Source organism: Dromaius novaehollandiae, chromosome 11 (assembly GCF_036370855.1).
Source record: "Dromaius novaehollandiae isolate bDroNov1 chromosome 11, bDroNov1.hap1, whole genome shotgun sequence".
NCBI lineage: Eukaryota > Metazoa > Chordata > Aves > Casuariiformes > Dromaiidae > Dromaius > Dromaius novaehollandiae.
This window is the reverse complement of record NC_088108.1, coordinates 24,063,331-24,079,952: the sequence shown is the minus strand read 5'-3', so window position 1 is coordinate 24,079,952 and position 16,622 is coordinate 24,063,331. Positions and strand designations below refer to the sequence as shown.

Sequence of the window (16,622 nt, the reverse complement as noted above, 5' to 3'; positions counted from 1 at the left end):
GAGCAGGGAGAGGTGTACTCCGCAGCAGTCAAGGTGACCTGCTGTATGTGGAACAACTAGCTAGGAGAATTTGGGACCTTTCAGGTACCAGTTACACAGTGATGGTTAAATACTAATAAAGAAGATGCCAACTTCATTGCCATGGTTGGTATAAAAAGACATTTATTAATGATGCAAAATTGCTGATCACCTGAGCAATTTGTTCACAGCAGACAAACATTGCAACTCTAACACACATTCACTCAAGTTCTACAGGAAAGATTTAAGTCAGCTGCCTAGGCTTCTCACTCTATTGTGGGAAAGCCGTTTGAATTTGCCCCCCCCCCATCTGTCCTTTTGCATCTATTTCAGTTTCTATGAAATCTCAATTGTTGAGGAACAATTGCCATCAGAATTTAACCAGAAAGATAGCTTTGATCTCATTAGGGGCCAGAGGGCTTTGGAAAAAGCTAACACTTTTCTAATAAATTTGAGGCGTCATTTTTCCTAAGCTTACTTTTAAAGAAAACATTCAAGAAACTCTCCTTGGGAGAGCACCTGAACCCAGGGTCAAGTCTTCCTCAGATCTGCCCTTTTCCTGCCTGAAAATCATCCAGACAGAATCAGAGGACTTGGCTCATGTGCCCGAGGTTTTTTTTTGCATCTGGCAATCCCAGATATACACATAGCCGTTCTATAGCACATACGTAGAGTCTAGTATACCGCCAGCTGAGCAGATCAGCTACCCAGATGACATACACAGTAAAACTACTGCTCAGTAGAGTCACTGAACACATGCTATGAAGCACTATGTGTAAATAGTGTTCAGAAAATTCCAGACAAATATGGCAACGCTGTCCCATGAAGGGCCTAGAACTGCATCTTTCCAGGCACAGTAGCTGTTTATCTGAAGTGTAAGGAAGGTGCGCAAACCAGTCAACTGCAAATGAGAGTACTGTTGCCACTGATTCTCTATCATCATTACTTCTTGCTCACTCTGTCACTCGTTTTAGAAAAGGCCTCAGGATCTTAGACTGCTAAGCTATTAAAGTTATCTGGAATCTTCTAAAAAACTTTCCTATATATATTCCATGTTAGACTGATCTTTCTTTATTGATACATACAAAAATTAAGCAGCCTCAAGAAAGTATGAGCACTGAGATTTTACAAGGAATCTTGAAGCCTAGTTTTTAAAGCAAAGTCGGCACTGAGTTTCCTCATAACTTCCACATGGCTCAACCCACGCTGCTCTTTTTTAGCAGATCCATAGTTTTCTTTCACATACTTTGCAAAGGGTGTTAGATGTGTCCTAGCAGGAGTGCCATCTTTCCGAGTGGGCTGACTCAGGACCAGCTGCCCCCCACAGCGTGCGCACACAAAGCGCTCCGTGTCCAGTGACTTGGAATGACGTCCAATCCTGAAATGGAAAAATAAGTACTTTAGTAGGCAGTACTTGTGGGACATGGCTCCCTTCTCCTCTGCCAGACTACTGAAGTCAGATTTCTAAGCTATCATTATATAATAGGAAACAGACTGCATCCTTTACAGAGTGAAGTGATCAAATCTGTATTAACACATTTCTCGGATAAAACTTTTTCCACATTTTTAAAGATTTGATCAAATATTTAGGTGTCCAACTTGAACTTAAATCGAAATTCAGATAAGCATTTTCACAGCCTTATTTTATATTTACAGATTTCATGGAACAAAATTCGACAGCAGAGACAATCACAGGCCACCTGGGACAATGATTCAGGGGTGCTAACTGCACATTCATTTGCAGATTTTACTTTTGAAATCTATGTGCATTTTACTGATTACAAAGAGTTTGGAATGCCTTATTTCTACCTACTAATACAGCAACACATCCTAGTTCTTTGCTCACATACATTCTATGGGGGTGAGCCAGACCTGGCCATTGCTTCCCCAGGACAGGTTCACATGCACTACTCCTGATGCCAGTGCATACTTACAATTGGAGGTACTGTCCCCTACTGTAAAGCCTATAATAGTAGCAGTGTTGACTGTGAAATTGGAGAGAGGTGATCCAAAAAATGCACTAAGTTTACTCAAGCTTGTTTCATAGGCCTTTAGTAGAGGGAGAATCCAAACTTATGTCATTTGAGCAAAGTGTGAAAAATGAGAGTGGCCTTGCATTTTGCCCCCCATGGCCCTTCAAAGTTGAGGCAAGTGCTCTGACATTTTACTACTTGGTCACTGGAAGACAATTCTGCCTGTCCTGACCTCCTGACAGTCTGGAAGTGGAACTACTGGGAAACAAACATATGAAATTACGTAGCAAAATTCTGCAGGCTCAGGAAAGGGGAAATGACAATTCAGATGACGATCCCAAGCACTTCACAGTTTAAGTGGTTCATAATTTCTAGCACAGGAGACTGTCAAGAAAAATTAACAGATAACCCTAAGTTATCACTCATCAAAACATCACTCACGTGGTTTTGCACAAAACACACTCATAGGTGAATTTGTACTTAATCTCATAGCTATGGCATCGTGTCACCACTGGCAGCTCTGGATGAATCACAGCTGATTTCTTGGCATAAAATCTCCAGAATCGTCCGTGTCCATCCCGAACACCGTTGATCAACCAGGTGGCTGCATGGCAAACCTCATGAATTAGGGTGTCTCGAAGACGGTCTTGAAGACAGACAGACCAAAAAAAAAAAAAGAAAAGAAAAGAAAAGATCAGCCAGGTGTAGAGAAGTACAGCCTCCCGTCCTTAACTCACTGCTCCAGTGCTGCTAAGTGCCAGCTATACATTCCCTGTAGCAGCTAGCTCCTGGGCAGAGACTTCCCAAGGTAATACTGTTCCGTCCCAAGTCTTAAAGACAGTGCTGCCTTAGATACAAAGAACGTGACTATAAGCATGGGACAGCTATAAGCAAAGGACAACTAAGCTGTTACACTCCCTTTTCAAATGTCTGCTTCGCAATTCAGATAGCTTTAATTTGCTGTTAACTTGCAGTTTCCAGAGAGCTGTCTACCCTGATTCTTGCAGTAACTGAAGGCTCAAACTGAAGACTGAGACACCACCATCATCTCAGTTAAGTACATTAGTCATGTTATGTGCGATCTCTTCAGAAACCTGGCAAAATCCACAATTGTGAGAAGTTAAAGTTTTGTCCAGACTGTGCTTTCATGCAACTGTCAAGCTGTTACAAAATGTCACTGCAAGACACCATATCTAGGAAGAGAAAAATTGTATAAACTGGTGATTTACCTGCAGGGCACACTGACAGAAATGAGCCTCTCATACTTTTTGAAGTATAATCTATATGGACAAGCCAAACACTGCATTTATATTCTAATTCCACAGCTAATACAAGCTGCAAATACTATTATTCCTAAACTGATAATAAAAAGGAAGGAAAAAAGGAAGCTTCAGGGATGTTTTGTAAATAAAGCCAGAACAAAGGCTCATTAGCTTGCCTCCAGCAGTAATCAATGGCAGATGTCTAGGGAATTGAATGAGAGCAGGGAAAGCACATAGCTGCAGTTCTTCTAACTGCTCTCCCAGCCTCCAAAAATAAATGACTCAGGTTTCTGAGCCAGAGATGGTATCTTTGTATTTAGTAATCCTCTACAGACTTCCTATCGCATTTGAATCCTATAAATTTTCAGCAACCACAGCATCCTGCAGTCAGGAATTCCGCAGCTTAATAACACATTCTGCATTGGTGGTACCTCTTTTCTGTGTTCTAAGCTTGAAACCTCTTAGTTTCCCTTACCGTATTAACTATTCCCTATCCAAACTTGGAGGTTTATGAAATACTGCCCTTCAATTGTTTTCCCTTCCCCCTTCTTTTTTCACCCTCATCCAACTAACAAGAATAGATGCACAATAGAGTCTGCTCTGAAAAATCAGGTCCTTCAAGCAAGGTCTGCTGAGCTGACCTATACCTAATGAAGCTTAGTCTTAATATCCTAAGTGACAGCATAGGAGAGGTTAGCTCTGACATCTAGTTTTGTAATCAAACTTGCTTCAGAAGATTTTAAATTTGTCAGTGCAAACAGTGAACTGAACACGTATTACACGTATCTGTTGAACTATGAAAACAAACTAGTGCTGCAGATCTCTATGGTATCTGCAAAATTAAAAGAAGTCTGGGTTTTGGAAGATTTGGGGCTCGTTCTTCAAAAGGTGGAAAAGTCATTTTGGAAGTCAGAATTATGAATACCTGGATAAGAAGAAGGTAAATGCTCCAACAAGGTTTTACTCAATGCACTTCCACCAGTTCTGTGATTAACCCCACTAATTCTGCATCCTAGTCACTTCCCCATGTTCCTAATCGGTTTCATTTCTCCAACCCAGCTTATTAACCCTACTCTAGTAGAATTTAATTTCAGAACTAATTAAAAGCTACTACAGTAGCTTTTAAACCTACGATAACAGCAGCATTCATTTTCCCAAGTTGAGGGAATGGGGAGTAGAATGGGGGGGAATCTAACAGTTACAATACCACCAAATAATAGAATGTAACTTGGCACTTATCTGTTTTTATTCCAGCTTTAAATTTAATCAACAAGGCACCTGGCTACGATGGAAGAAGTCAGATGTTACACTGCAATATAGTAAATCTGGCCATTAGATCTTTCAGATCATTACAAAATATAAATGTCAAACCATATTCTAATACTGAGGTTGGCATGAACAGGTACGTATTGGCGTTTTCATCCAGCCTCTTAGCAGCACCTGTTCTTACAATCCTTCTATCTATGCATTATTTTTAGTTGGTTTATTTATTCAAGGTGACAAGAAATTTCAGAGTAGGGGCTGTCCATAGATCTCTTAGTTCTCAGATTCATGTAGTTATCTCTAGAACATGCTTTCACAAAGGATCAACATATCTTTACTTACCTGCAGAGTCACAGACTTTCTCAGAGAGTTCTATTCGAGCGTAACGCTGTGCTTCAGGACTTTTTATCTGCCCAGTTACACAGTATCCTGCTGTTTTTCTCATTTTCTTATTCCAGATTATTTCCATTTTCTCTGGTAACTGAGAAACAAAACAGTGCAGGTGATCTGCCCTCTCCTACCTCCCATATCTTCCTCAGGCCTTCTGGCTTCCCCTGTATGTACTGCACGGCCCTTTAAGCACATCTCTGCTCGTGTCCTCAAAACTGCTATCACTTAAGAGGCAGACCCACCTTCTACAGCTTCTCAATGCAATCACCAGTGTTTCTATTACCAACACTAAGAGTTTCACAGGCAGGATCAGATCAAGAGTCCCTTAGGTCCACTATTCTGCCTCCGACTGTGGCTAGTCTATTGCTTAAGGGGAAATACAAGGACAGGTCAGGCATACCACAAAACTTTCTTTTCAAAGTATACTTCTTAGCTGCTAGTCATTTGAAAGACAACACCTCACTGAGCCGGAGGTGGTTCCTTCACATTAAATAGCTCTCAATTTTTTAAAAATGTACATGAATGTTTAGCTTACACAATAGTCTATGATCAGAAGTTCTACAGCTTAATTTACATGTCAAATATCATCGTCTTTTGATTGTTCTGAATCTGTAACTTGTCATTTTCACCTGATGTACCCTCATTCTCATACTGTGAAAAGGCGAATAATCACTGCCTGTTTATCCTCTGTGCTGCTTCTGATTTTATAAGCCTTCATCATATCTATCTTGGTTAGCTTTTTGTTGTTGCTAACAGTTTGTCATCTCAGCTAGTTAAATGAGCTCAAGTAAATGGTCCAACAATAGTTAAGTGCCAGCACAGGGAAAGGGCTGAAGCAGTGGGGAGTGTATCTTTCCATTTCAGCAGCAATAAGCCCTTTCAGCTTCGCTTTATGTGAAATCATGGCCTCTGCCTCTCTTTGGTCAGCTCAGCAATATCTTCTCAGATGCAGAGACATTTTCCTTCCTGAAGAAAGGCCAGTGGGAATTGCTGAGGGCAGCATCCTTTACTTCAAGAATATTTCTCTTCAGAGGAGGTTCTCAAGAACCATCCCAGAAGATGCCACTTAAGGTCAAGACAGCAATTTTCTGAAACTGAACTTTCCGTTTGAAACGCAACTTATAGCTTCAGATTCACCCCAAACTGTTATTCAAAGCATAAGCAACTTTTCTGTTTTGCAATGACAGGAAGGAACATACAGTAGCAATGCACAAAGACTGTATGTAGCATCACTAAGCATGACACAACAGCCCCTGTCGCCAAGGAGAGGTACTCTTCATCTTCAGGTCCCTGCTCCTGGATATACACTCCCACCTTGTGTCAGCAAACAGCATCTCCCCCTCTAGCAGCTGTGAATCGTAGGATCAAGTTTCATGAGTGCGCTGCATTAATAAAGGTTGCATTTCTAAAGCAGCTCGAGTCAAGAAAATCATTGTCTTCTGTGGACTTGTATCCCCAAGACACGACAGCCTGCAGACCAGTTTGTGCTACGCTCTAGCTATTCCTTAGGCTGTGGTAACGCTGCGGAGTCCACTAGCACATGCTATTCAATAAGGGCTGACTGAGCAGTGGTAGGAGATGACCTCAAGCTTATGTCAGCAGCAAGAGGCCATAGCTGCCCTGACTGGGGCCTGGTACCACACAGGCAGCAGCAGAAACACTCCTAGGCTACCGAGCTGAGGGGCATGTGAATTCTAGAAAATACGGGAAGAGAAGTATCAGTCACTTCTTCAGAAATGAAACAGACCCAAAGCCTTTCATGTACTAATCTGCCTAATCAAGGACTCTTCTGGACACCATCCAAATTGTTCTCTTAAGGATGGTACACCGTCACAGCTGGGAAAGTAAGCTGTCTCCAAGTTAGGAAACTTCAGAATCACAGTGGTGATAAATCCCCTTTGAAGAAAATGGTTTGACCTAATGCAAATATAAGCCCAACTCTACCAACTGAAGAGGATAAAGAGCAATCACATCAAAAGGTGAGGAGCGACATATTAATCAGCATTTTATCACTGCAGAAACATGATATTTTGTTTTAAAGCCAACCTTCTGCTCAAAGATGGTGTTGTTATAGAGACGGTAGAGCTTCAGTGTCAGGTCCTCTTTATTTTTTTTGAAATACTTCACATATTGGGATGCTGGGTTTGAGAGATCTTGCAAGAAACAGCCAGGCACAGAGCACAAATTACACCTGCAAGAGAAGGCATTAAAACAAACAAACCATCCAAACATGCACAAAACAAAACCTTAATTAAGTTCAGAAGCATCACATCAAAAAATAAAGGTCACTTTATAGCCACTAAATTTCTCTGGAATGCTGCCACTGGCACAAACTGTTATTGACTCTTTCGGTTAGCAATGCTCATGAGGGCAGTGTGGTGTATATGCTTCTGTTTCCTTCCCTCTTCGGGGACACGAAAGGCAGAACTGTTGCAATAGTCTTGCAGTTGTTTCACTGGCTTAGAAAACTAGATGAGTACTCCTACATGGGAAGAGGGGATGGCTCAAATGTTCATCATGGCACAGGGAGCAACAGTTATACCAAAAGTTGATCAATATATCAACAGCCCTAATGTCACCACTCACAATAAAAGCATATTTTCAGAGACATGACCACAGATGTTCTGGGAATCCCAAGAAAAACTATTCATTCAGGGAAAGCAAATATTCCACTAGGATAGCTAACTCCACTTCAACACCCCAGAGTTCTCATATAGCATCTGCTCTGAGGACGTCATTTAAAGGTTTAGTATTTGTACACAAAATAAAATGACTACAGAAAATGTTGCATGGTTAAGAGGCAGAATAAAGGCAGCTATTAGAAAAAAAGGCATTTCTCTGAAAAACATAAGTTGCATCCACATACAGAAAAAGAAACAACATGAATTCTCCAACTTATAATGATGCAGATCAAAAAAAAAAAATCTGAAGAGCAGCTTGTTAAAAGGTAAGAATTACTAATAAAATAGTTTTGACATATACCAGAGGCAGGCAGCCTTACAGATAGAAACTTTGGGACCAGTGCACATTAGAAGTATGCTCTGCCAAGATAATGAATAGCAAAATGCTCAATGAGATTTCTTTTGCACGAGCATGAGCTATTGAAGAGCTCAGTAAAGCCAAGTGGAACTTTTTAATAGATGTTAAATCTAAACAACTTTCCAACTAAAGATCAGTAGAAGAGTATTTGGAACCAATTAACAAGGTGAACACTGAATGACCATGACTACCTAATATTCATTCAAAAAGATCAGCTAGAACTCAGATATGAAACTGCTACACTACTCAAAGGGTCAAAGAGCCTAGAGTTCCTGAGAAGTCATTAAACAATGTGAAACGTTGTATGGCAATACTTTACAGTGATGAGAGTTCACCACTGGGATCAGGTTTTAGGACATGCTTTACAGAACATTTATGTAAGGAAAAGGCTTCAAGCAGCAAGGTGCCAAAGACTGCTGTTCCAAAGTGTTCAAGACTGCCTAAACTGACTGATTTTGAATCGATTTTTAAAAACTGACAGAAGTCATTACTGTAAAAGTGAAGTAGCACGAACAGGGAAAGCACTTCAAACAACACTGGGTTATATATTAGCTATCACTATGCAGGAAAAGATCTTGAAGTCAGCACAGATTAAGTGCCTCAGAAAAATTCAGATCTGAAAAAAGGTCTGTGTATTCAAACTTGTCTAATACTGGTGCAACTGTATCAGTTGGTCTAATAAGATTCCTTTTACAAGGAATACTACAAATTTTGTCTTGCAAATGCAACTAGGAAAACTTGATTAGAATTCTTAAAAAGTCATTTACTATACAATTCTTTGTTTTGCATTTCAAAATAGGTCAGATGAAAATATAACTAGCTCCTCTTCAAACCTTATGATGTATTCATATTATACATATGTCTGCATCTAATTTTTTTTTTCTCCAATTCTAACTCTTCCCATCTCAGGAAAGGGCCAAAAGGTGTCATTGATAAAAGTTATTAGAAGCCTAGGCAGACTGCCATTTGAGAATGAACTGCAAACAGTGTTTAGAGACCAGGCAAATAACGGATGACAGAGTAACGTAAGTTGCATTTAAAGGTAAAAAAGGGCCCCTTGTTAATCTCTCAAGCATGGAGGCATAAAAACAGTACTTCGTGTATTTGGAAAATAAAAAGCAAAAATATTGTTCAGTGGAAAACTGGTCTCCCATGTCACTGTTGCAAGATGAGGCTGTAACATTGATAAATAAGATCTGGCATTTGTAGCTCTGAATTGTGCAGAAGTTCCAAAAGATACCCAGAACATCTCTCAAACTGGTCCACCAACTGCTGCCAGGTGAGCAAAAGATGGCTTATGTATCTTCGAAATAGCAGAATGTGAAACCACAATGCTGTAATTCCTCACACACTTGCTAATTACCATTAACAAAGGTTCTGCAAGGAATCACCGATTCCTACACGATGACTGTGAGGACAAGGTAGTGACAGAGAGAGAACTAAACCAGGGAATAATGTATCATGTACTAGCTGTTCACATACTCTGTATTTTAAGCCTGCACTTATCCTACTATTCCACCCTCACTTACTCTGCAAAATTAATCTTAATTTCTTTAACTGGAGATTAGGTTATACTCTCCCTGCCATACTTGAGAATAAAGCTTTAATTTCCAGTCTACTTAACAATTTAAAACTGATCAGTAGCAGAAGTTTCCAAATAGAAGGAAAATCAGAATGTCATCCTAGGCAAAAGACTTCTCAGCATCTCTTCATCCATCTATCATAGTCCTAGAACACAGTATAGGTGGAGAAACACTTACTTTTCCTTTGTCTGTGCTAATGGTGAGTAACTGACCGACTGACTCCTAGGAAATCTCACAGAAGACATTATCCTGGAAGGTGTTTCTTTAAGTAAAATGGAGTTTGACTTTGGTCTCTTGCCTCCCTCACTTTTTGAGGGCTGAGCACCTTCACAGGGTGACTTGAGGTTTTCTAATTCAAAAGAAAGTCAAAATATTACACACCGTCAAAGAATCAGGAGCATAGACATCAGCAAACAGACAGCTATGAAACAAGTCATACATTCCATCTCAGCACACACCCTCCTATGGGTCTGGTCATACTTCGATGCAATTGATAAAAAAGATCATTCACTATTATATATTTAAAAGTTGTCACTCACTCGGAGTGGCACTCCAAAATTTCAAACACTTGGCTAGGACGAAAGGGAAGGGAAAGCATTTGTGACTTCTTTTTTCCTGTGACATTTCACTAATTTAAAATCCACCATTTTGCACATCAAGAGCAGTAACACAGAGATTTTTTTTTTTCAAATAGTATATTTTTTTTCAAACTTCTATTGTGTTTGTTCCTAAAGAAATAATACTCTGCTACATCACAACGTAAGTAGATTATTGTAATGACCAGAATACCCTTTATCAGGAACTAGCCTCATTAACAGTACCATATAAACTCTATAATCTTTATAATCTCTACCTTTAACCCAACAAAACCAGACAGACAACTTGTGAGGGGAGCAGGGGGAAGCCAGTAAGCTACAGTGATTACACAGCCTTCCTTCCTTTTCCAGTTCAGACAAAAGTTGTCATGCTGATCCAAACCTTTGGTGCAGTTTCCCTATGACATCCATAAGGTAACTCAAGAGAAAGGTTTAAGAAACTGCATAGAGGGGAGATACGAGATATGTTTTCAGTAGCTTTTCTTCCTAATGCTGTCTCACAAAGAAGTTTGAAGAAACAGCTGCCTATTTTCACAGTCCGCATCCAGACAGATTGTGAAGACTGGCCCTGACAGAAATCAGTCACTTCTTCAAGGTTTACAGTTTCAGCAGATGTTATCTCTGCTGGCTCTTCTACAACTGTTCAGAAACAGTTTCCTTTCAGTAGTTAATGATATACAGAGAATTCACACACAGCTCCCATCTCATCTCTAGAAAACAAATACCATGTTGTCATATCCCACCCCCCTCTCCCCCCCAAAAAATACAGATTTGCTCTTTTCCAGGGCATCTCTCCATGCTGTCAACTAGCCCATTCCAAACTCTTCCATAAGCCTCCTTGCCTTGAATGAGTACTTGTGAGGAAGTCACCATATGTTTAGCCTTCTAGAAAGAGATTTGTTTTTATCTGCCCTTTCTCAGAAATAGCCCTTTTCCAACAAGTCTTTTTCCTCGCTGCAGTCTTTCAGCTGGAGCTCACTTCAGTTAGTCAAAGGACAGAAGAAGCTATTGATTTATCAAAATCTCACTGTAAACTCTATTTAAATAAAACAGCAAAGTCAATTACAAATCCATGTAAACACTAAATTAACAGCACCCAAACTGTTCAAAATTTCAGTGTTACCAAAATGACAGCTGCATGTTAGCTGCTATCATGTGTTTAAAAAAAATAACCTGACATCATTCAAAACTACAACTTAACTTTGTCTTCAGAAGAATTTTAAAAATAAAGCTAAGAAATGCCTAGCAATTATAGGAATTATGAAAACAAGTGACAATGAAAAACTTAAGTCGTGATACCATAAGGCTGGTAGAATCACTTTTCAGAATGCTCAGAGAGGAATAATTTCTGCTTGCATCAAACTGAAGTGCAAGAGGCTGGGCTGCACTTCTAAAGCACATGCCACACACATGAATAGAATTAGGCAGTTAGTATTAACACTGCTCCCAAAAGGTAACTCTGAGGTTAGCCAAGAATGATTTCTTACCTATTGTGCTTGGCTGGTAGACAGTTTTACTTGTACTTAAGATAGGTTTTCGAGGCAGACTTTGTTTCCTTATCCATTCTATTAAAGATTCAAATTCACCATCTGAGCTGTCTGATTCAAACTCTGTACTTTGTCGGAATGCTAAGGCTGGCATTTTATCTTCTGTATTCTCCTTTTCACAGTTTCTTGCTTTCCCTCTAACAAGCAAGTCTGGACTACATCCGGAAATCAACTCTTTCCGATTTTGTGGAGAAGGGAGTTTTATGCACCTCGCACTCTCCTCCAAGCCTTTCGCTCCCCTTTTTTGGCAGTCATGCCATGAACTTTCTACAGAGGCAGAATCTTCACCGTCACTTAAGGCATCTAGATTCGGCAATTCCTGGGAGCAAATATTTTCTTTTCCAGAACTCGTTGACTTCTTCGGGATCTGAAGATCCTTCCGTGCTGCAATTCAAAAGAAACAGCTTAAAGTCTTGGTAAATTCACTTAGGAGACCTGCCTTTATCTTAAAACAAGAACGTTCCTTGAATGTTAGGAAAAGACAAAAGGAGAGAAAGACATCTTTGTATTTGCTTTATTACACCAGGCTCATTTACCATTATACTAAAGTCATCGCAAGAACTATTAAACACTATATATACACACAGGGTCTAAGTTACATCAGCCCTCTGGCCTAGCAGTCCTGAAGGGGGGTGGGGGTGGGGAGAGGGATGTGAATAGCTAGCTAGCACTGGCATAAACTTTATCCTTGGTAATAAAAGCTACATACATGTATGAGTATAACTGAACATTGAATATTCAATTTTGAAGAAATATGCAGCAAGCTTGTACTAGAAAAAAAAATTTCACTCAAGCTGACCTAATCAAAGCACACAGTAATCTCCTTTTAATGCCAGAAGTAGCCAGAGAACATCTTTGCTACTTCAGATTCAGGACACAATAAGGAGGTGGACAAAGGCATGCCACTACTTGGAGTCCTCAGTTGTAGAGGAAACATTACAGAAGGACTGGGATTAAAAGAAGAGTTTAATCAGTCCTCTGTTACTCCACAAAAAGGATCCAAATGATCTTGTATTTAATAAATTCTCCCCAAAATTTGTTAACTCAGCAACATATACTTTCTTCCCACCCAACAAAATTCCTGCTTCGTATTTGCTGTTGGATGATTACTTGCCACTCTTAGTTGTGCTGTTTCTCTTTTTAAAGTCCAAGAAGAAATCATCCACCGAGTCATCAATGAAGTCCTTCAAACTGTAAAACAAGCAATAATATGAAACACCAGTAGGCATGAGCAGGAAAATAGAGTAAGTTTGCCTTGCTAAAGCAAAGCAAACCAAACCATCTAGCATAACTTTATCAGCTGCTCACAACAGATGTTACCAACTACTTCCCTTAACAGGTATTTTCCTATTATAAATTTCAACTAAAGGCTCAATTCCACCTTGTCATAGGATGCTTTCAAAGTTCACAGGTCTAACAGGATAACGTGTCAGTATTATTTCACAGATGGATAGCAATTTATCCAGTAACTGCAGATAAGGAATCCTGAAGATGAAATTTAGAAAGCTCCACAAGGAAATAAACTCATGCTGCTGTACAACAGAAGATTGCTTTGAACATAAACTTGCCAACTTGTGCAAAGCTTTCAGTGGTTTTAAGAGTATTTTATTGACTATTCTCAACTATTGTAACCAATGCTGCCAATACTTCTCCAGGCAATAATTTCTAAATTAGGAGTCTAATCTGTTAGTTAGGAATTGTTCTACAGCACGTTGAACATGTAACGCCTCTTCCCAGACTGATGAGACCATTAGTAGCAGAACCAGAGATGGAGTTATATTATGAACGTCTAATGCACACAAAATTGGTCAGGGGTAAGTCAAAACAGTATGAAACTGCATCATCCGACAAACCCTGCATTTAAATGGGTGAAAGATGAAAGATCAGTTCTCCACAAGCTATACTGCCCTCTGAAACAGCAACGAAGCACATACGCTTCCAAACACTGTTTTACATTTGACCTGAACATACACAGAATGAACACGGACCAGTTCTTCTGCCTGCATTCACTTCTACACTCTTATCAGCCTACAAATCTCTAAGAAACTTTTCCTCATTCTTCTATAGCCAGAGTAGTAGACGTAACACAGAAAACATACACAAGTACCGGAAAGACATTTAGTACAGCACCAACCTCACATCCTCCTTTTTGGAAATTTGACGTGTCAGGGATTTTGGAGTTTTCATTCTAGCTAAAACTGAAACAATAAAGATTTATTAAGAACAATACTTCAATGATTAAGTTATACACTAAGAGAAAAGCTTACAACTAGCAAAAATTCAATCCAAAGCCTCTCTCAAAACACCCCCCCAACAATCCTTTTAATACAATTCCAACCCTCAGTTCCTCAAAGGTGACAGCTGTCTAGTAATTCCTTCATTATTCAACTCTTGCCCAGCATGAAACCAAAAAGAAAGTGCTGTTATGCATCTTACAGTATCCAGTATAGCCTCCTCTCAAAACATGGATCGTTCGGAGAGACAGAGATTGGGACACTGAATGTGTTCTCAATATTTTCCTGAAGCATTTCAATGACTGTAGCTAGCAGTTTTCCTAGTGCAAAGAGATGTCCGTATGCTTGTTCCACTAAGTTACTCCAAAGGAGCGTTCAAACAAAATGTTAACAATAATATCCCACTGCAGAACAACAATGCTGCACGAATACAGAAAGGCAGCAGCACTGTACAATGCTTAAAGTGACTCCTGAGGCACAGAGGAAATGCCAGGATTTAGTGTATGCTCCTCATTGCCAGAGATTCAGGCAATCCAGATCGAAATGCATTCTTTTCACATTCCTTCAGAAAGCAAGTATGTGCTATTACTTACACGCTTCAAATTCATCATCACTGCTTGAAGAAAAGTGCAGAGCATGGCTGAAAAATCAAATGTAGAATAACATCAAGAACATTAGGTTAACAGCACACAGATCCGCATCTCATCTGGTCTGAAATACCTGTGCACAGTGAGAACCAAACACACTAAAAACCACTGAACTTCTCAGTCTAAACTATTTCAAAACTTCAGAAATAGAAATATTAAAAACTTGTCTATTAGAACGTATAACAAGAATACATATTCAATATTGAAAAAGGAATTTATTGCTACCAAAATCTGAAAGACTGAACCATTTGGAGACACTAGCTTAGCGCATTATGCTGGTTTAAGTTCAAATTGGGTGTTAGAAGTGATAGAAAGCTTGTTTCTCATCTCACATACGGTATATAATTGGGTAGAGGACACTGAGTTGCATTAAGTCTGAAATCCGGAAACATGCATCAGTGAGAAACAAGTTGTGTTTAAATAAAGTGTGCTTTAATATGACTACCATGAATATCTTTATTCAAGCTAATGCTGTATGCTAGATACTTTAAAATGCAGAAATGATGCATAACCACTTGGATTGCAATTTCCAGGCAAACACACAGGCAAGCCACAATATTCTGTTTCACTGGATGATATATTCACTATTTTCTGACAAAACAAATGCTAACGACCTGAAAAATACACTATGTGATGGCTTAAAAACATGAGGAAGCCTCTTAAGTTATATTAAAATTAATCACAGCTTAAGGGCTATAATTAGTTAGGAAACATGCCTAATTAATCTTTCATAAAGTAATTAGGGATGTAATCCAAAATATTTAGATTGATAACCAATAGCAGTAAATAAATAAAATAAAATAGCAGTAAATAAAATAAAATATGGAAATTATAATAGGTATATTGTTTAAAATAGTAATAGCAAATGATGTAAAATATTAAAGTGGTAATAGCTGTGAAATACTACTTAAAATAATAATGGCTAATAATAATCACCACTGGACTGGGACAAGCTCAGAGAAGGTGTATTGCAGAGAAAGGAGAGGAAAGCGGCCAGTCTTTTTTCTGGCTTCTCAAGCCCGAGCCAGCCGCACAGCTCTCCTCTGCGCCCCAGCTTCCCCCAGCATTGGGGGCGGCGCAGAAAGCCGCTTTTCCCTTCGAGGCGCCAAGGACCGAGCAGCGCCCGCGTTAGAGACGACAGCGGTGTCCACAAGGGCACCCGCCGGGGGACCCTGCGGGGACCGGCCGCGGCCCCGGGGCAGAGGCCTCACCTGCCGCCGCCTCCGGCCTGGCCTCCCGCCGCCGCGCTCCTCGGCCAGCCGCCACCTGATACCGGAGCCGCAGGCAAAGGGGACACCGTCCCGCCGGCGCCGCCCCGGGCCCGAAGGCGCCTCTGCCGCGCCGCGGGGGAGGACGGCGACAGCGGCCCCGCGCCCAGCTCCATCCCGCCGCCAAACCGCCCGCGCAGTCGCAGCGCTTCCGGGGCACGACCCCGCGCCTGCGCACAAGGCCGCGCGCAGGCGCCCCGCTTCGGTATTTACGGCTCGCGCGCTCCGCGGCGGTATTTACGGCGCGCCGGGCGGGAGGGGCACGGCGAGGCCGCGGGACGCCGCTGCCAGCCAAAGCGACACTCGACACGGGACTCCAATTTAATAGCAGATTCAATAGTTTGCAACCACAGCCTCAGACCGTAAAAAGGAAGCTGAAAAATTCCCTAACGATATCGGACAACTGTTAGAAACAGGACAGGGTATAAATGTGCAAGTCGAGAATTACAACCAAAATTTCTTACTCATGTTTTAGGCAGTGATAAAACTCTACCAAGAAATCAAGGCATCGACACCAGGTATTCATCAGTTAGGATACATTCAAGCATCATTGAGCTCTAGATGACAGGTGCACCAAAAAGCAGCAGTTGGCAGAAACAGGAGTCTCTAGTTCAGTACCAATAGGAGACAAATTGTTACCTGTTACTGATCAGCAACGCCTGCAGCACAATTAGCAAGATCGACACTAGTTTTAAATTGCAGTCCTTGACCCTCTGTAGAGACTTAGGATGTTAGGTAATATTATTCTTGCTCATTCAATACAAAAATATTAATTTACATATAGGTCATGCCCTTCAAGGTA

The 16,622-nt window shown here is 40.5% G+C and overlaps 1 protein-coding gene across 2 annotated transcripts; it reads right to left on the bottom strand.

Annotated features, from left to right (window-relative positions):
- Nucleotides 1-145: 145 nt before the first annotated feature.
- Nucleotides 146-16,006, bottom strand: GCNA (germ cell nuclear acidic peptidase). Of its 2 annotated transcripts, XM_026111032.2 has the most exons (10): nucleotides 15,764-16,006; nucleotides 14,499-14,545; nucleotides 13,806-13,869; nucleotides 12,786-12,862; nucleotides 11,612-12,055; nucleotides 9,706-9,877; nucleotides 6,953-7,097; nucleotides 4,859-4,997; nucleotides 2,433-2,637; nucleotides 146-1,396 (listed from the first exon to the last, which is right to left on the bottom strand). In XM_026111032.2, exons 1-10 carry the CDS (start codon nucleotides 15,934-15,936, stop codon nucleotides 1,144-1,146), a joined length of 1,719 nt encoding a protein of 572 aa, XP_025966817.2. In that variant the 5' UTR covers nucleotides 15,937-16,006; the 3' UTR covers nucleotides 146-1,143. The 2 variants fall into 2 exon arrangements, with proteins under 2 accessions (XP_025966817.2, XP_064374476.1); XM_064518406.1 differs by lacking the exons at nucleotides 13,806-13,869; nucleotides 14,499-14,545; nucleotides 15,764-16,006 and having other exon boundaries at nucleotides 12,782-12,862.
- Between the last annotated feature and the right edge of the window lie 616 nt (nucleotides 16,007-16,622).